Raw genomic sequence first — 21,515 nt, 5'->3', positions numbered from 1 at the left:
TTGATTTATATCCCACTTTTCTCCCTGAAGGCGACCCAAGACAGCTATGCAAGTGTGAAGCATGTAGTTACAATTTCCTTATCCCTGAAAGGTTAGCATAAGTAACATTTAAATGTAGCATTTGAGAACATTGTAAGAAGAAGAATACGGGGGGGGGGGCGGCGGCCATATCCATATTCACTTATACGTAGATCAGGCTGGCAGGCCCGCCTGCAAGGTCCATCCTCTGAGTACAGTAAAGGCTGCCTCCCGGGCCTCGTAATGCCTTATAATGCATTAAAACGTCACAGAGAAATCAGGTTTTTCTCACTGAAAGGCTCCATCTGAGCAAATGTCCACTGCCTCTGCTGGGCTCAGAGGACCCTCTGGACCCTCAGGTGGAAGGAAGGCGTTTACCTGTATCCGCAGTTTCATGTAACTGCGGGATTCCAGCATGGAACCTCTGCAGATACGGAGGCATGTCTGTATTCAAATAAAGTTCATATTGGTACAGTGGTTCATTCAGTCCTCTTTCACACAAGTTTACACATGTCTGAATTCTGCTTTATAACTGAATTCTTCTTGGTTTATATCCAGTTGCCTCTGGCTATCAGTTATATGAAAGTCCCCGCTGAAGAGCCCCCACCCTCTCTCTTTGCATTAGATTTCTCTTCATCCTTCCTTACATTTTGCTACTTTTTGTATCACTTTCCCTTTTCATGAAATATTGAGAGACAGCTTTTCAGAATGGCAGGTTATGTGGGTCAAGTCTGTTTGGAAACTATTTTCCCCATTTCCACCTGAATTTGAGTTCAGTGGTGAGTAATGATTCACAGAAAGTTACCTATCAGTTCACAAACAGAGACTGACAGGCAGGAATAATGTGTAAACCGTCCTGGACTCCAGCAGTATTTCAGATCTTTAAAAATCTCTCTTAGTGGTAAGAGCACATGTCTGCATGCATGTGGTTGAAGCAAGGTTGAATTATCTTTGCATCATAAGCCATTATCTTGCCTCAATGCAATGTGTGGATATAAACATTGCTGGCTTGTTAGAAGTCCCTTTGCATGCACACATATGAAATATTGGGATAATTTTGCCAGCTAAAGCAAAGTTATCCCTGATCCAATTTGCAATATGGGGACAGTAATTCTAAGCAACCTGCTTCTTACCACCTAGTCCTGTAAGCATTTGTTGGACAGTTTTTCCCCCCCATATAAAAATATAAGAATTTGAAAATGAGCATGAACTTTTTCCTTTGCTTGTACTTATTCCCCCTTTCTTATTCTTCTATGTTATTTCCAATGAGCAGCTGCCAATATTACTGCTTAAACCAGTGCTTCAAAAAAAAAAAAAAAAAAAAAAAAAAAAACCCAAGAAATTGAGTATGCTAACAAAATAATGACTCTCTTCCCTCATCCTGATTCAGTACTAGGGGTCAAGTTTAGAAAGCAATTTGAGCTCTTTGTCCAGACTTCCTTTTGCATCCCATGCTACCTCCATGCCTCCTGCCATTTTTCCAGACTTCTGGAACATCCCAGTAGTGAAACCTAAGGAGACCACAACTATTAGTTTACTTACTATGTTTTAAAATGGAATTCAATGGATTGTATCACCAGGAAATCACAGGATTATTTTGAATTTTGAAGATAGGGTATATCTGGTTAGAAGTATGAGACTGAAATACTTAGAGCTGGAATTTGTGACTGGAATGGAGAATGTCCAGATCGGAGCGTAACATCTTGAATGTGGTGGTTCTTGAAAGAGAGAACCTTCTTTCAATTTGTAAAAATCCCTGCGTGGATTTAATAAGCCTGCCTGTGTAAACCGCCTTGAATAAAGTCTTGAATAAAGACCAAGAAAGGCGGTATATAAATACTGTATATTATTATTATATTATGTCTTTTGGAGATTTCTTCATCAAATTTAAGTGCAATTCTGAAGTTTTCAGTAAGTGTATTAGAGTACTGCAGATATTGTGTGTGTGTGTGTGTGTGTGTGTGTGTGTGTGTGTGTGTGTGTGTGTGTGTGTGTGAGAGAGAGAGAGAGAGAGAGAGAGAGAGAGAATTGGAAAACCGGAAAACATATTGGGAGCAAAAGTCTTGTATTGTGGTCATTTCTTTGTATCTAATCTACCTTCATAATAGTAAAGGCTTTATTAAAAAAATAAAGGGCTATAAGTGACAATGTAGCTATCTTTCCATAGGCAGATAATATAGAAATGGACTCTGCCTACAGTTCTGCAGAACATGCCATTCCTGTTGAGCAAAATGTTGCTTTACAACATAATCTCCAACATAGGGCATTTTATGCTGTAGTCTTATCACCAGGACCTACTTTTTAGAATAAGAATCTGTCAGGACCCACCAGACGTGATGTTATGACTGGAAGTGACATCATCAAACAGGAAAATTTTTAACAATCCTAGGCTGCAGCCCTTCCCACACTTACCCAGGAGTAAGTTCCATTTACTATCATTGTTAAAAGAATATACATAGTAGCTTGTTTAAAAGTACAGGTCTGTAACATTTCCCCAAATACAGTCACATGCCATGGTAGCATCAAGTCTCACATATTAAAAATAAAATATCTAAATGAATGGGGACCCACCTGACATGGGTTCACGACCCACCCAGTGGGTCCCGGCCCACAGTTTGAGAAACAGTGCTTATAAGGAGCTCAGGGTAGTATACATAGTACCTCCCCTCCTTTTATCCTCACAACAACCTCGTGAATAGGTGCGGCGGAGAGGTAGTGACTGGCCTGACGTCACTCAGAAAACCTCATAGATGAGCAGGGATTTGAACCTGGATCTTCCAGGTCTAAGTCCAACTCCCAAACCACTACACCATTCTGGCTCTCATTTATATGGTACTTTCTGAGTGTTCAAAGTGCTTTACATGTACTATCTTGATGTCCTTCCATCAATTCTATAAAGTTAATAAGTATTATTACTCCATATTGCAGCTGCAGAGCTGAGGAATGGCTTGTCTAAGACCACCTCATAAAACAAGATTCAAAGCAGGAGAGTCCTGATGGACAGCTCACCTCTTAGCTACTACACTATATCAGCTTTTGGCAATTTTGTATTGCTTTGTTTTTAATATTGGTGATTGTTGTTTTTACTGGTATTTGTTTTGTGTCTTTAAAATAATGAACCACTTGGATCATGTCAGGGAAAGGCAGTATAGAAGCATATATGAACATCGGTGATAGTGAAAAAGTATGTTGAATCAGTTTACAGTTGCTTGAATTCCTTCTCTGACCTTTGCAATATTTTGCCTTTCAAATCATGTGTAGAGGAGTGTTTAGAATTTTTGGTTTGAAGTTTAGATTCACATTTCATCTGAGTGATCAAGTTCACTAGGTGGCCTTGAATAAATTGCTCCAAGTCAGCCTAATCTACCTCATAGGGTTGTTGTCAAGGTTAAAATTAATATGTTTCCCTAGAGCAGCTGTCTTGAAACCGTGGAACTGCAGTGCAAGGGGAAAGCCTTTCCCGTCGTGACCGGAACTTACAATTCCATGCAGCACCATCATGTCTTCCTTCCCCATTTTGTCAGGAAATTGCTTTGGCCAGCCACTTCTGCCCAGAAATCCAGGTGAAGAGCTTGCTGGAATGATGGAACGCAGAAGCAACTGGCCGGAACAACTCCCTGACAAAATTGGGACGGATGATATTATGGCACCATGCGGAACGGTAAGCTCTGGACATGACAGGGATGGTGTTTTGCAGGTGCTGGATCTGATCCCTGGACCAGAGTTTGATACCTGCTTCCCTAGAGGAAGATTGGGGTACAAACATGTCAAATAACAATAAACAGACATCCAGTGTACCCCAAGGTGGACACAAACCTTCTGCTGGATTATTTTGGTATCAGGTATAGAGATCTATGTTCATGATTCTTGGCCTGCTCTGAGCTACTTCAGTGTGGAAGGAACAGAGCAAGGATGTGAATCTTGTGCAGAAACTTCCCATTCATAAATTTTTAAGACAAGCTAAACTGGTTTGACTTGCATTTCTTGAGTGTGATAAACACATTACAAAGCAATGCTTATTCAAGGATCTAATTTCAAGTAAAATAGCTTGACTGATGTTACCTTAAAGCAGTGTAGACTTGAAAACAGCAAGAGATGTGTTACAGAAAGCATTACATATGCTGTATTGTATTGCACCCATTAAAAGGATATGCTTACGTCAAACCTTCCCTTACCCTTTTTATCGAAAGTAATATAGAACATGAAATATTTATAAGCTGTGCATAGACATTGTACAAAATGGAGTATACAAAGAAGAGGTGAAATTTAGATACATGGGTATAATTGCAAGAACAAGTCATAGTGTTCATTTTCTAAAAACCATCTCCCTGAAATTTGGTAAACAACACTGGATTCATGTCCTATCTCTTCCAGGAAGGCATAATCTCTTAGCTCCCATCACCAAATGAAATAAAGCTTAAGGACCAAATTAAATATTTGGCTAAACGCATTCAAAAGTGGCATGCTTAAAATTGGAAGAACCTCTTGTAAAGTGGGGGAGGGGAACAATAATACTAATTGGGACCACTATACATAATTAGGAAGATACTGATTATTTCCCCTCACAGCATTTTCCTGCTGAAATCCCTCTCCCCCCATATAAATGGTTGTTTGCTACAAATAGCTGCTTGAGAGGGGGGAAGAAGAGACAATTATCTGTGAGAAAATAGCAAAATCGTTTTAAGTTCAAGGACTTTTTTTCTATGTGTCATTTCCAAGATCCTGATCCTTTATTCTTACTAGGCATAGACAGCAGAAGGTAAGATCCTGTGCTAACAAGTTGAAAAATACACAAAGGGATTTTGTCTACTATGGCTGAAGCCAGTTAGAGCCAGCTGATCACAGTTGCTACTGCTCTGGTCTGACTTTGAGTGTGGATGGAGTGGATAGAAAATGATGTTCTCCTGGTACATGTTCTCTCTTTTCATTCCACCTTGAGTCCAGGCAAGAAGGGTACCTCCAATTGTTTTAACACTGTGGAATGTAGGGGCTTTGTCAAAGGCTTTTCCACCTTCTCTTTAATACAGGGGTCTCTAAACTTTTTGGCCAAAGTGCTGCATCAGATATCTGGCACAATGTTGAGGGCCAAAAAAAAATTAAATACATTAGAGATAGAACTTAGATGAATGAATGGGCTCAAATGTCCAGGATTTCTCCAAGCACCAACACAGCCCAAGAAGTAAAGCACACACTTAAATGGACTCCTATTCCCCCACCCCACAAGCACAATTCCGGTTGTATTTGGTCAACTGAGTCAGAGGCTCTCAGGGGATCAGAGGCTGGCTGTAGGCCAGATAGAGGCTTGCCGCAGGCTGCATCTGGCCCCCAGGCCGGAATTTAGAGACCCCTGCTTTAATAGAAAATGGTTAATACTAATCCCTTCCTACCTTTTACAGGATGTCAGTATACCCATTGTGGGGCAAACCTCTGTTTGCACTCTGGTTTCTGTAGCCGAAGGCCTGATAGGGCTCTGCTCTGGCCAGTATTGTGCTCTGATTTATAGGTTAAAGGTTAAGTAAATGCTTTTTCACAAGTGTAAGGTTACATAGCAGTGTTGCAGTTGTGTTCTTTGTACTGGAATTTCATGAGCATAACTTCTGCTTTTTTCCTTTTTTTAAAAAAACATTTCAGATATGGGAAAATTGTATCTACGAAAGCTATTTTGGATAAAACAACAAACAAATGCAAAGGTATGTTCATTGTTAATTCCTTTGACATTATTATTGGATCTGATTTTATGAGTATCTTTACACTTGGTTTAAAAATCACTGAAGTTCTTTTAAATACCAAAATGTGAGCCTCAAATTAGGCTCAAGCATTACTTCCTAGTAGAGTTGGCATGTACCCAGCAGTAAGCAGAGTGCCAAAGCTTCAGATAACTTGGGTCAAATTTAATATGCATGGTACTGGTTGGCATTTAGCCTCTGCTTCAGAGAAGAAAAGGGAGTTTGAAAATGGTTTTTCCTTGCCTGCTGAGATGAGAACTCTATACAAAAGACCATTTGACTGCACTAAGTATCTGAAAAGATTACATATTGTGTAAATTGGCTTTATTAATTAGAATGGACTAGTGTTAAGCAGTTCTTAATTGCATGTTCCAGTGCTCTAATTGTATTTGTGTTCGGTTCCTTCTTGAATATAATGGAGAGAGAGGGAAAGGGTTTCATTTTCACTGGCATAATTATAGCTAGAAAAAATAATAAACTTCTTTCTGAGACACTAGATGCATTAATTTTGTTCAGTGACCTTCAGTTCGATGTAATTATGATTAGATCATTTCCCAACAAAATGAGTGGTGGGCAGAAGTGTAATAGCAAACACTGACATATCAGGTTTCAGCCCTGCTTTCCAAAAGGGGAGAACGCTTTCTAAGCAAATGAAAAAGTCAGCCAACTAAGCAATGTTACTGTTGACTCCCCCTCCCCCCAAACAGGGACAAAGTTGACCAGCAAGAATGAGGAAAGTTCAAACTCATCATTTAATTGAATCAAAAAAATTCCTGAACTTGGTGGAAAAATGTTAGGAGGATATTTTTTCAAGGAAATGTAAAGAAGATTATAGTTTCGAAGGCAATGCTGTTCGTCTGTTCATCAATACTTAGAGCCCAATCCTATCCAGCACAGGAACAGCGATGCTAATTGGCTACCACTGCATCCTGGATCTGAGCAGTCTGAAAGTCTCCTCAGAGGAAGGGGAAATTTGTCCCCTTACCCTGAATAACAGGCCAACCTGCTCAATGGGGCTTCTCAAGTCAGCACCAGTAATTTTGCTGGTGCAGACTTGAGAAATCCCCATGTCGGGCTTTTAAGCCCGACAAGGGGAATAGAATTTGGCAGAGGCCTGTACTCTCACCCCCACCTCCTTTCACCGCCCTCCCCACACTCTCATGCTGCCTGGTTCGTACCTTAACTCCAGTGGCAACCAGGACTCTATCGATGGGGCTGCACAAGCTGGGACCACCGGCACTGAGGCACCTTTGGATTGGGCTGCCCTTTTTCATGCTAGAGTCATGAAATAGATCTACTTGGGAATGAGAGCATGAATGGAAATAACAGAGAGTTTTACTTAAACTAAATTAAAGTAATATGCATTTTTGGTCATCCCTACCACACATTTTATCCTTTGCATTCCTGTTTTGTAGACTTTTGCATATAACAAAATGCCAATTTTTGCATTTTTTTTGTTCTAGTTCCTTGAAAAATGGGGATGTTTTGTGCAAGTATTCAATAAAATATTATAGAAAAGTATTTATTTGGGGGAATTACAGAAGAGCCTTTGTCAAAAGACATTTAATTTACTGAAGAAATTCATCTATTGTATTAGTTAGAATTTCCCTAGTTAGTCTACATACTACTCTCATGCATTATAAAAATAATCATCAGATTATTATGTGAAATAGTCACGGACACTTTGCCTTCCTATATATCTAAAAACGTTAAGGCTATGGTAAAAGATAAAATTCGACTTTACCATATGAGACGTGACTTGTGTGATATTTCTAGCTCACCTTACTCATCTTGGCTTCCATTGTATAAGTTATCATTTGTTTCAGAAAATTATTTAACTTATCTTACAGTGCCAGCATTGCGCAAACCCTTTACTGCCTTGCACTTTCAGTGTATGCAGACTACGGTCCTTGAAGGCAGATATAAAAATACTCCCTACCATCTTAGGACTTGCATTTGCAACTCTGGTGAAATAGAGGATATTTCCCACTATCTATTAAAATGTCCTTTATATGAGCTTCCTAGATCAAAATATCTATTTAATATTATTGCTCTGTTCCAAGAGAGATCTACCTCAGCTTTGATTTGCTGGCTTCTCGCTGACTCTGACCCTGATGTCACTTATAAAGTGGCTATCTTTGCCCTTGTGGCAAAGAAAATACGAGCCAAATTTTTGTTGTCTTAAACTCAAATTTCTTTGTCCTCTTTACTAGTTGGCAAGATCCCAATAATGGTTGAAGCTTCTTTTATCTTTGAACTATTCCAAAAAATATCCTCCATTTTATGGTTCGGACCTACGCGGAGTACTAAAATCTTTTGCCTCATTTTATGTGTTTGGAAGGCTGTAATGTTATTGTCTGTTTTATATGTGTATATTGCAGTATGTGCTTGCATACATTGTAATGACCTATGGTTATATAATAAATTCCTAAATTTCAAATCATATTATTATGAATACTTTGGAAAACAATATGATTGAACAATATAATTTGAAAACAATATAATTCTCTAGTGTCAGGAAGATATAGCTCTCTCTCCTTTTGTCTATGCAACACTTGAGGGCTAGGTACTTTTTTTTTTAAAGGCCTGGAGTTTCAGGTTTCTTACACAAGTTTCCTGAGTACAATATATCATATTTTTAAATAGTATATAGCGGTAGTATATCATTAACATGAAATGTAGCATTGTTTATTCTGAAATAACCAATATGTGGTCAGCCATTTTAATTATTAATGCATACTTTCTCGTGTGATTCATAGTCTCAAAAGGTGGACAGCCAGAATATCCCAAGGGCTAAATTCTTTCCCTGCCCCTGAAAAGGTCTTATAACAAGTTGCAACATACATTTATTTACAAACGTATGAGTATTTATTTATTTTAATACTTGTGTACTTCCAAATCCCAGTCAGGATGTGGTGACAGTCTCCAATTCAAGCACACTGTCTGCATTCTGTCACAGTGCTGAAGTACGTATAGAGACAAGGACATGAAAAAGACCCTCAGCCAAACCCTGAGACCTTTTCATTGTACTATATGCAATTGCAGCACATTTTGGGGTGCAAGGAATGTAGAATTAAGTAATTTTAGACATTTTCCTCATGAGTTGCCACCATTCATTTATGAATGACCAGGCCTTAGGAATGGACCTCAACAGATGGGAAACCTTGGTTTCTGAGCGTCCCGCTTGGAGGCAGGCTGTACAGCATGGCCTCTCCCAGTTTGAAGAGACACTTGGCCAACAGACTGAGGCAAAGAGGCAAAGAAGGAAGGCCCATAGCCAGGGAGAGAGACCAGGGACAGACTACACTTGCTCCTAGTGTGGAAGGGATTGTCACTCCCAAATCGGCCTTTTCAGCCACACTAGACGCTGTTCCAGATACACCATTCAGAGCGTGATACCATAGTCTTCCGAGACTGAAGGTTGCCAACTGATTGTATACTTAGTGGATATACAAATAAAAATTATAAACAAATAAATGTAAAAACAGTGACTTTATCCATGGGAATGAGTGGCAGATGAATGAGTGAAAAATTTCTTTCCCAAGTGAAAAATGCTGAACTAAACAGACATCTCAAATTGTTGTTTTTAGCTATGTGATACTTAGCAACTCTTTTCAAAGAAAGGTATTGGCTCTTTCCTAGTGGAAAACGGTATCCTGTTAAAGATAAATGGCTTCTGGAAATGAAGTGAGTGTGTGCTAATTTTAATCTTCGATTCTGCTGAATCAGAATCACTTTTGCTTTAGTTAATGGGTCTTGGACCTAGAATAATGTAAGATGATAAAGTGTGAGCCAGTCAAATTTTACTAACACTAGCACTCTCTTAAAATTGATACAGAGACTTTAGCATAATTGTATGAGTCAAAGGCGTGGGGCAGACGGGCTCTCTTATTTACAGGGTAACTGTTCTTCTAGCTCAGGGGTGCTCAATAGGTGGATCGCAATCTACCGGTAGATCGCGAGGCAAAATGAGTAGATCGCGGAGTGCCGACCCCCCCCCCCTTCAGGTGCCTCTGGGAGGAAACGCCGGGAGTAAGGCCCATTGTACTCAATGGGGCTTACTCCCAGGTAAGTGTGGCTAGGATTGCAGCTTCACAGCCTAATCCTAGGCATGTCTACTCAGGAGTAAGTCCTGTTATACTCAGTGGGGCTCAATGTACACCAACATATATTGTACACATAAATGTTATATGTTATGATGGCGCGAACATTGTAAAGAAAACTCTGGTAGATTTCCGGGCCTTGCTGGGTTTCAAAGTAGCTCTAGAGCCAAAAAAGTGTGAGCACCCCTGTTCTAGCTGATCTGCCCTAACTTCCACAATCCTTATGAATAGACAAAGAGAATAAGTTCATGTGAACTTATTCATGACAACACTGTTCATGAGAACATCACTTAAGCCTGTAAAATACTTTCAACCAGCTCAATGCATATAATTTAAAATGAAGTCTAAACATAGGAGAGTCAGGGCACAATCCTATTGTGCCCTGGAACAGGCAAGCCAAGTGGCTTGCACTGTATCCAGTGCAGGATTGTGGCCATAAGCGGCTCAGCCAGAGGCAAGGGGAAACTTTTCCCCTTACCATGGGTAAGGGCTGCTGGCCCCTATGGATCTCTTTGGACTTGCGCCACCTCTTGAGGTGGTGCAAGTCTGAGGAGAGTGGAGCAGCTTGAAGCCGCTCTGTTCTCCTCGGGAACGGGAGTTGGGATCCAGCATAACTGCCAGATCCCAACCTTGCCTCCTACTCCCCGCCTTCTGGCCCCTGGGGCTGCCCACTGTCTGCCCTCTCCCCGCCCAGGAATGCCTCCCTCCCGCCTCTCCCCACCTACATTTCTTGCTTGTGTCAGCCTCCGCAGGCCGCCGTTTCTTTGAGCACCAGCCCGGCTTCCTCCCGAGGAGGTGCGAACGTGCCTTACGGCACATTTGTGACCCTCCTGGGCTGGCGCAAGGGACTTGCATAGGCCTATGGTCGCCTTTGGATTGCACCCTTAACTTCAAATCCCCACTCACTCGTAACACTTGGTGAACAGTATTGAGTAAGTGAGTACCCCCAGGTTCATATTGGTTATGTTCTGAAGGTTTATCCAGAGGTCAGATTGTGGTAGGTCAAAACTACTGCCTGCTCAAAAGTACCTGTTTGAAAGCCCTGGTTCAGTCACTCATAACTCGGACACCAAGTCAACACTCAACTTTTTTTCCCCCCACAGGATGGTTCTGAGGGTAACATGAAATTTGCATATATTGCAAACCCTGAGCCTTGGGGTTGTGGGAAATAGGTATCTTGACTTTTGTTAGCCAATCTGTAAACTGTATTTTAAATTTCAGGTTATGGCTTTGTAGACTTTGACAGTCCAGCAGCCGCACAGAAAGCAGTATCTGCTCTGAAAGCCAGTGGAGTGCAAGCACAGATGGCAAAGGTAAGATTCTTATACTTTGATCACTGAAAGAGTAGCAACAGATGGAATCTCTGGACTTTTAAAAAATCCAATTCACTGTAAAACTCATAAGAAAAGAAGTGCTGCTGAATTGGACCAAGGATCCTTCTTAATCCAATAGCGACCAGCCAGATTCCTCCATAAAACCCCCAAGAAGGGCATGAATGCAACAGCCCTTATTTATTTTACCTCAACATCCAGTGGTACATGGCTTCTCAACATGGTGTTGCATGACTAATAGCCCTTGACAGATGTATAGGAATTTTTCTAACCCATTTTTAAATCCACCCGTGCCACTGGCAGTTGGTACATCTTATGGCAGCAGTTTCAATAAGCTGTTAATGTAGTCATTGTCTCAAAGTTGCCATTCAGTTCTGTTTGTGCTGAATTCAGCAGTCTCAAAATGCCTTTTGTCACTGTAATAAACTACATGGTATTTAATATAAGCATTCTTAGACTTAAAATATTTCGAAACCATATAATGCTGAATAAATTTAAAACTCATGTTAAATTTCAGCAAGAAACAGGTTATATCTGGCATAGCTTATTATATTCATGGTTATCAGAAACAACCTTAAAAAACAATAATCTGTCCATTCTGGTGATAGTAGGCCCTTATAAATAGTTGGCACTAAACTGATATTGCAATGGATATCCATTTCTTAAGCAGCACATCTCATGTGTTTTCAGTGTTCTACTTTACAATCTTTTTTTTTTTTTAACACCTCTATATTCATGGCATAAGACAGGGGTTTCCTAACTTTTTGGCAGGAGGGCCACTTCATCTCTCTGACTGTGTTGGAGGCCTGATAAAAAAGAATTAATTTACATTTAAAATTTGAATGAATTTACAAAAATTTATACAAATTAATACATTAGAGATGGAACTTATATGAATGAATGAAAGTCTTGCAATAGCTCAAGACCTTTAAAAGGCCTTGTGCAAAGCAAGGCCGGCCTTTCCTTCACTGCCACTGCTGCTTCATAGATGTGAAACAGCAAGCAACAGAGGGCGCTCTCAGCCTGCAGCTTGGTCAAGAGGTCGAACAATTGGCCGTTGCACTGAGAGCAATTGTGTTGGGCCAGTGCAGACTCCAACAAGTCTCCGGTGGGCCAGAGGCTCATTGGAGACTGGGGGCTCCGCATGGGCCGGATTGGGAGTCCCCGAGGGCCACAAATAGCCCCCCGGGTCAGGATTGGACACCCTGGCATAAGACATTATACAGCATCCTAGAATAAATGTTGCCAATATTTTTCTTGGACAAGTTAAATTTTTCTTTCCTTGAGTCAGTAGTGACTGGTAAATTCTTATTTGAAGAGGAGCTCAGCATTTGTCTCTGAAGGTATTCAGCACTTTTGGTAGGTTTATAGGGTATGCCTGGAATAATACCAGAATACTGTGATACTTGTCATGCAGCTTCCTTTAGTACTATTTCATTACAGCACTCTTCAAGCTGGGTCGATTGACAGCTCTTGTAGCCAATGAGAGCACAGCATTCTGGCCAGTCGGCATCAGTTTCCATCAATAATATCTCCTATAGCACTGTTTCAGATATCTCTTGGCTTTTCAGGAAAGGATTTCCAATATTATTGGAGGTGTTGTTGATATTACTCGAGCTATAGTGATTTACAAGCTATAGTCCCTCAGCATCTTGTTATAGGACAGTGAGATGTGGTAGCTGTCAGATGAAAGAGCAGCTGTCATCTTTGTTCTTTATGCAGTGTCCTTGTCTTTTCCTGGCAAGATAAGCAATGCAGCTTCCCCAAAATCTTTTTACACATCATCCTGCTGTCCTTGGAGACAGCTGCATTGCTTGGCCTTGTGGATAATTTGCAAGAGGTAACTCTGCGGTGGGACAAGTAGTGTTCTGCAGCTGATGTCAGCAATGCTTTGATATAAGGATGCTTGCCATATGACCTAAAATGCTTTGAACAATGTAAGTGAGTAGGAGAGATCTTGTAATTAGTAGGAATGCCAACTGTTGTAATGATGACCTGAAACTGACAATAAATTGAGTTGTTTCGCTGTGGTCTTTATTTTTTGTCAGGTCCTGCTGATCTAGGATTGGGCTTTTCAACCACTAACAGAAATGTAATGTGATATAATCTAGGTCACCCAGAGGAATGCTGCAAACTTTTTCTTCTTGCAGATGCCAGAGGTTGCCAATTGAATGCATGAAAAGACCACTCTTAATTACCCCCTCCAAAATGAAGAAATTATACAGTTCAGCCAGGTTAATACTTTAGCATTATATGCACAAGCAAGCATGAGTCTCAAGCACGCACATACAACCATACCCTTTGTCATCTTTTACGAGTGAGGGAAAGAGATTTAAAGCTTCTGTTACATAAGAACAGGCCTGCTGGATCAGGCCATAGGCCCATCTAGTCCAGCTTTCTGTATCTCACAGCGACCCACCAAATGCCCCAGGGAGCACACCAGATAACAAGAAACCTGCATCCTGGTGTCCTCCCTTGCATCTGGCATTCAAAGGAAGAGGAACAACCCAGATGGGACCAGAACTCACAATCCCCAGCTCACAGTTTGGAACAAATTGCAGTTTCCTATTTTGTCCAGATATGGGTAACATGGTTTATTCAAGCTAAGCTTAGCCAATACACCAGCTTAAAACTATGATTGAAATATCATCTCATCATGCATAAAGCAGGAAGAGTGAGGAGGTACTCATGGTTAAGACTGCTGCACCACGTAAATGCAAAAACATGATTTAAAGTTGTATGTGAAGACATACATAAAGTTGTTTGTGAACTAAACTTCTTTCAGAATCTGAATCCCATTATACAGGAAACCTCAGTCAATTTCTGGGAAAACTTGAACTGGATGTAACTATGGAAAAATGCATCTACAGTTTTGTGTAGCATGTTTTTTCCCCTCCACGGAGCTTGTTCCATTGCTTGCCTTTTTGTAGCTGTGACATCCCTGTTGAAACTGATAGAATATGGTTGAAGAGTGTGAATGCTTGTAAAGTAAGGTTTGTCTGCTGCAAGTCTAAGAAGGCATACAACTGACAGAGCTCCTCAATGCACTCTCTTACTTGCGTGTAGCAGACTCTTTTCTGACCAGTGAATGGGACAAAAGTATTGGTGGAAGGGAGGGAAGGACAGATGGGAATTGGTGCATGTCTTGAGTAATATATAATTTGAACATTACTTTTTTGTTACATTCATTTTCTGTTGAATTCCCTGTTGATGGCATATCTTGTGCATATACTTTTCAATTCTTAGAATTAATCATTCCAAGTTTAAAAATTTAGTGCTTGAAATATTCAAGTGATTAAATAATATGAATGCTGTTCAGAGTGATTGAATGTGAAACAGACCAAGCAGTACTTTAGTATTAATCCTGTTTGTTCTTATGTAATGTATAGGCCTGGCAGATTTTTTCATTTGAGACTTTTTTTCCCCAGTTTCTCAACTGAGGAACAGTGGAGCTAATAACCTGAAATGTCCTTGGATAAGTTCCAGGGCAACAAAATGAAAACCATATGTTTATTACTTAATGCACATTTTATCACGTGCATACACACATGCACTTATTAAAGTAAAATGAAATGTCTTTGCTAATGTACAGTTGTTCTGTGTTAATTGTGTTGACATAATAATTGATATCTATGTGAGTGTGAGATAGTGAAAGGGCACACAACCAAAACAAAAGTTGGAAATTTTGTACATTATCTTTTTGGTATCATTGACACCCTGCACCCTCCCACCCTCAGTTTGAATTTGGTGGAAATTCATTTCAAAGCAACAGGGCTTTTCTTCCCCAAACATTGTGGGTGTGTCCCCAGGTCTGTAGTTGTGGGAATGTCCCCCGTCCTGAGCTACCCGCGCCCAAGGCTGCAGCTGTGCAGAAATGGCTGCTGCTGCTGCATCCTATAGACACCAGGCAGCTGTGGGTGGCTCCTGATGCCTCCTAAATATCTGGCACAGAGTAAAGTAGTCACATGTCAGGCTGAGAGTAGTCCCGCTGTCCCTCCTGACCTGCTCCCTTCCCCTGCCTTGCCTTTCCCCTTCCTCCCTTTGCCCTGGAACACTTCCCTCCCCACCCCGACTTACCCCTCCTCCCAGCACTCGTACAGAACTCCAGGCAGCATTCCACTGGCCTCCAACTGGTGCTGGCCCAATGCGGGCTCACACCAAGTCTGCTTTGGCACTGGGCTGGCACTGACTACCACAGGTGTGCTTTACAGCATGTTTGCGACAATGCACACCAACAGTGGGCCCGCGTGCCTTGGTCTGGATTGGGCTCGAAGTGTCTGAAAAATCTGAGCAGCCTCCACACCTACCTGTCTGCCTGCCTTTGTATTTGGGCAGGGAAGACCATTTGGTGTCATAAAATGAATTATTAATGGGTGCTTTTTCAGTTCATAATGATAAAGCTATAAATGTGCAAGTGTTTATCTTTAAAATATTTTTTAAATTATCTTTAAAATAGGTAGGGTTCAATGTTGATTATGTTAGCTCAGACTCATATGCTTCTTCATACCAGTATTAACCAAGTCTTTTGAAAATTAACTCTGGTGTAGGGAAAAGCAGCAGTGTGAGCTCTCTCCATGTAGTCTAGGTTTGCCGCTGTTACACTTTTTATACCAATTTCATATAAAAAAAGACTGAAACCTTTTGAAGGATGAAATATGAAGGATGCTCAACTATCTTGTCAATGAAGGCAGTATTATTGCCTATCAGATCTGCTGTATGCTGTTTTAGGCTTATTAAGTCACTGATATTGTGATGGCTTACAAAATGTGAACGGTTGCAGAAGCCATTGTTGTGCACAAAATTCTGAATTTTTGCATTGCTTATTGCTACAAAAAAAGGCTTCAGAAATATGATCTAATAGTACAGGATATGAAAAACATTAAAATTCTACGTCCCCTTTATTTTGAAAATATAAAACAAATTCCTATTTTTATCCCCACGTAATTCTAGAATGACATAGAAAAATATACAGTTACAATGGATATGGTGGTTCCACAATACACTACCCACACTATGTGCATTTGCTTTTTCAATAAAATAGTGTAGCAAGAGATTCCTCATATCTCACACGCCAGCAGGTTTAGGTTTGCCACAGAGTGCATGTTGGAAGGTCACCCTTCCAATTCTGGATGTCTGACTGTATGATTTATCTGTTTTTGGTCACTACTTGGTACATTAGCATTTTGCTTTTTTAGATAGTTATTTACATACATTATGTGGGAAAAGACCTTCAGACTGAACACTCTGCTTACCAGCCTGCATCAAGAAACAGATTTGGTTTAATCTAAATGGTGGTTGAAATTATCTGCCAAAAGGAAGAGGCTGCAATTTTAAAGTTGTTTTGACTGTGGAAGGCTATTGGGAGCCACTTGCCAATATAATTATTAAAATGTCAAGTTTTCAGAAGTCAACAGTTTAGGCAGCTGCTCAGGGTGTTACCTAAAAATGGGGAATATTTCCAAAGGTTCCTAATTCTCAGTTTGGGATGGGAGGAATTATTTTTCTGTCCAATAAAATTATTGAACATTGGGTTAAACATGCATTTTTGATATAAGATTTTAAAATGTTTAATAGAAGAGCTCTAGTGCCTCTAATAATGCAGTATTGCTGCACTATTTCTTAACAAAGCTCTGAACCACATCTTCAGACAAAGGATTGTCCTCCTTTGTCCTAAGGGCACTTAGGAATGTCTCCATTCTCAGGAATTGAAAAGAAACTTTGTTTCAGATTTGCTCAAATATGTTCATGTACCATGATCTGGCAAGAAATAAAGGCTCCTTTCAGCCATGCTTCTTGTCTTGTTTGCCACTATGATCAGGAAGCAAAGACTGCCTTTTGTGTATATAGATCTAAGAACAGTATGAATGGTACACTATTTTTCTTTTTAAAGAGAGCTTACCAGCATCAGGCTCAAGTTCCATTATGACATTAGATTGAGGGACCTTGTGTTGATGGCAAGGCATTCCTTGCCTCCAGTACTAGATTGCTCTAGCCAGTGCTGAGTTGAAAGTTTAAGAACCGTTTGACCATAATCCCACCAGTGTGCTCAAAATCCAATATCATTGAGATACTTCATGCATTTTCCCTGCATGTGTACTCATACCATTGTCAAGGAGGGAAAATGTGTAATACAGTGTTTACATGAGCATTTTTGACGTTGGTGTATTAGGATACAACTACCTGTTTGTTTCTCCCATTTCCAGTTAATCTATTTCTATGAACTACTCCCTCCCTTCTGCTTAAACGGAGTTCCTACTTAAATTCCTACTTAAAATGTTTCAAGACAATATTAACTATTTCTGTTAGCATTTACATTTGACCACCTACAAACACCAGGGAGAAGTAGTATCTTTGTATAAGATTTGGATTTCATAGTATAGTATTATCACACTTGACCTCTTGTTTAGCACAGAACAAGCTTAAAGATTTGCCATTTTAATATTGTTTAAAGAGAATAAAGATGCTGACACGTCAACAGTTGGTTTTCATTTCTATTCCACTTTTTCTAGGCACCTGCCATGTGCTTCACACTATTAGCAAAATCCAATTTTGAAACAAAATTAAAGCAATAAAACATTAGCTAAAGAATTGACTAACTTGTAATAATTTAAGGGATTGCTAAGAAATAATTGTAACAAACAAGCAGGTTTGGGAACTCAAGTCAGTGTCTCGGACTTCAGTCGTGAAAACACATGATTTTTGCTGACTTGGTGACTTGTGAGTCACGTGTGGAAGACTGTAAAAGATTCAAGTCAGGCACCCCCTGACTTGGCACTCATCATGCTGACTCAAGTCTGCCTGTGTCTGGGTGTGCTTGCTTACTGTTTTCGCAGTGTGAAAAACCTTGTGGGGCCAGCATTCTGACCTGGCAAGCAGCAGGGAAGTTCTATCCACGAGACAGGGAAGAGTTAATGCTTCCTTTCCCAGATGAGTGGAGGGAGGAGCCAGGAGCGGGCTTTTTGCCATCTCTGATAGGAAGGAAGAAACCGATTATCATTGGACAAAGGATGAGTGTTCTCATATGGTCTTTGGCTGAAGGAGGGCAGGAGGAGGAGCCAAGTGCGTTCTTACCTTATGATTGGCTGCAGAAGCCCGGGGAGGATGGGAAAGAGGTGGAGGTTTGTAGCATCAATCACACTTTCTACCACATGGCTGGCTGCTGCTGTAAACTGAGCTCTGTTGTTAATTGGGAGGGAGAAGCCTCATTGAATGACTGGCTACAGTGGAACTACTTCTGAGTAGAGCTGCCAAGGATCGAGTCATCCTGGTAAGCCTTGCAGCTGCTGCGCATGACCATCCTCCCTCTTGCTGTTTCTGTCCCCAATCTCTCACTGTCCTTCCCACCCCTCCTGCCCTCTTTACAAATGGGCAGGGTCATCAGGAGAGTGTCTAAAGCGAACTCACACACACCTGGCAGCAGCCCCGTTTTTTTAGCGGAGCCATGGCAGGCTTTTTAAGGGGAGGTGACACAACTTGAATCTTTTAAAGTTGCTAAAGGGTGACTCAACGACTCGGAAAATGCCCCCGTTATGACTCATTTCCAAGTCGAGTTGTGGGGGCAGTGACTCTAGACTTGACTCGAGCCATACTGAGTTTTCCTATCCTTGCGAACAAGGATGTCTATGTACAGAGGGTAATCACGCCTAAATGTAAGGATGGCTGGAGTAGGGGGAGTTGGGCTGTATTCTTGCAGAAAAATGTTGGTGACATGCACACACACACACACACCTTGAGAGATGGGATTGTTAATGCATATTGCCCTCAACTGGCCAGGGTTGGGATTGGACACACTGAAGGGAACCTTGAGCTTGTTCCTGTTCAGATTGGGTCCAAAAGGTGAATGGGAACATTTGACTCTATGGACAAACATCCAGAGGTATACGTCCTCCAAATCTAATTTGTTCCCCAAACTTTGTGCATTTGCCAAAGAATCTTCCAAGCTGCAATAGTGACTGCATCTTGCCAGTCAAAGGATCTTCAATGGGGAACATATTTGGTATTAGATGATGTACTCTCTCAGCCCCACTCCTACTCCTTTCACCCATGAAATTGTCAGAAGTTATCTCCTTTGATTGTTATGCCTTTTAAAAAATGATCTTCACTTTAGCAACTTTTTGAAGAATCAAATCAGTTTGTATTATTAAGGAAGGGAGGGAATAAATTATGTAGGTGCCATGGTAACAATCAGAATAATAGAAATATTGGTGAGGTATATAACTTGGTTTAATTTCAAATTTATACTGCAAACCTATAGGCCAGTGGTTCTCAAAGTGGTGGGTCGCGACCCACCATTGGAACCGAAATGGGTCACTTACCCCTTCAGGGGAGTGACCCATAAATTGGTGTCCTGACTGCACCACAGCAATCACAGTGCTGCGGGCACAGCACCAGGTGCATTTCTACATACCTGGGTGACTGGAGGGTCCTGAAGGTTTGCAGCCCCCTCTGTGAGCCTCCACTGCAGTGGGGTCCAATTTGCAGTCAGAGCCCACTTCTGGCTTCAAAAACTCCATGCTCTGGAGCTTCAACCACAAACCAGAAGTGGGCTCCGACTGCAGGTCAGAGCCCACTGCAGCAGAGGAGAGGCTCACAAAGGGGGCTGCAAGCCTTCAGGACCTACTGGGAGGTTGCACAGTCCCACCAGGTATGTAAAAATGCACCTTTGTGCCCACGGCGCCATGATCACTGTGATGCCATTGAGACATTCCCCCCATCACATTCCCCACCCCCGTCCAGACTTACCAGTGCTTCTCAGACTCCAAGAGAGTTTGAGAACCATTGCTGTAGACCAGGGATCTCCAAACCCGGCCTGGGGGCCAGATGCGGCCCACAGCAAGCCTCTTTCTGCCCCGCGGCCAACCTCTTCTCCCCTGAAAGCTTCTGGCCCACTCAGCTGAACATAACCAGAACAGTGCTCTGATTGTGTCTGGAGGTTGTTCTGAGGGCCAGAGAGGTTGAATGAATGAACCCATTCATTCATTTATTCACTCATCTAAGTTCCATCTCTAATTTATTTATTTAAATTTTATATTTAAATTGTTTTTCTGGCCCTCCACACCACGCCAGATATTTGATGCGGCCCTCTGGCCAAAAAGTTTGGAGACCCCTGCTATAGACAATACATGGAAGGCAATATGTGAAAGGCATATGTTGTGCTACACAAAGTCTGAGAAGATGGAGTTTTAGTGGAAGGAGGGGCAAGCTTCCTTTGTTGTCTTTTATTCCATTTTCAGCATTTTTTGTTTTGAAATGTTGCAATTTTTTATAAGCCTTTAGGAAGGAGCAGGATAAAAAGTCAGACAAATAAATGAGGGCTATTTTAAATTGCTCTAGCTACTAACCTCCTTCTCCCCTTTACCAATATCATAAAGAGGGCAGGAGGGAATGCTTTTGTCTGGTTGCCACAGGTGAGAATATAAGTCCAGTGCTCCCAGCCACAGAAGCATGCTGAGCGCTTCTCTTAACATGTCCAGTTAAGGAAATCTGTACTAATCCCTGCTAATCCTTTTGAACTGTTTAGGGGTCAGAGCTGTGGATTTTTCTCCCTTCTGTTCATTTAAAAAATTAAAGGTTGCTTTTCGTAGATAAGAAAAAGTACTCAAAGCAACTTACTAATTAGTTAAAACCAATAGCTAATGTAAAACTACGGTTGGTAAGAACAAAAAACTTTTATCAACCATATTAGTTAAAATTTTATTCCATAGATTGCCTGTGGTTAGGGAAAGCCTTGTAAAATTGCATTAATCTGTCAACAGAAACTGTAGAAGGGAATTGTCCAGCCTGTCCTCTGGAGGGTGGATGCCAATGAAGGAAAAGTCCTTCATCCCAGTTAATCTGTCATGTGTAAATGAAGGAATGTGGGCTAAAACTGCATCCTTGAATCCCAAAGAACAGAAGGAGATATTGAGGGTGGGTGATAGCAGGCAACTAGTCCATTTCTGGGTGCAATTCAAAATTGATAAGGGCATGCAAGAGGTCCTCCTCTGTTGTGACACCCAGAATGTGGAACTCCCCACCTTCAGTGTTCTGCCATTGGCTACAGTTATCAGCAAACAGTTTCAGCAAACTTTTAATCTGTTTGCTGCTTAAGAAAGATATTTTTATTTATCATTTGGTAGTTTTCATTCTGTTATCTTTTAATTTGTTTGATGTTTTTATTATTTTTTGATCGTTTGGTTTTATTTTATTTATTTATTTTATTTTTCACATTTTTATACCGCCCTTCCTCCAAAGAGCTCAGGGCGGTGTACACAACTGCTCCCCTCCTTCTTGTCCTCACAAGAACCCTGTGAGGTAGGTGAGGCTGAGAGAAAGTGACTGGCCCAAGGTCACCCAGG

At 41.0% G+C, this 21,515-nt stretch overlaps 1 protein-coding gene across 3 annotated transcripts in view; it reads left to right on the top strand.

The window, feature by feature from the left end:
* RBMS1 (RNA binding motif single stranded interacting protein 1) overlaps positions 1 to 21,515 on the top strand; it is a 163,453-nt gene that overhangs the window by 96,560 nt on the left and 45,378 nt on the right. For all 3 annotated transcript variants that reach the window (XM_066612075.1, XM_066612073.1, XM_066612074.1), the window contains exons 3-4: positions 5,650 to 5,708; positions 11,069 to 11,160. In XM_066612075.1, coding sequence (XP_066468172.1) covers positions 5,650 to 5,708; positions 11,069 to 11,160 — 151 coding nt within the window. The remainder of the gene's footprint in view (positions 1 to 5,649; positions 5,709 to 11,068; positions 11,161 to 21,515) is intronic.

The sequence above is a fragment of the Tiliqua scincoides genome, chromosome 1 (genome assembly GCF_035046505.1).
Source record: "Tiliqua scincoides isolate rTilSci1 chromosome 1, rTilSci1.hap2, whole genome shotgun sequence".
NCBI lineage: Eukaryota > Metazoa > Chordata > Lepidosauria > Squamata > Scincidae > Tiliqua > Tiliqua scincoides.
The sequence above is the reverse complement of the archived record's forward strand: the minus strand, read 5'-3'. Positions and strand labels throughout refer to the sequence as shown.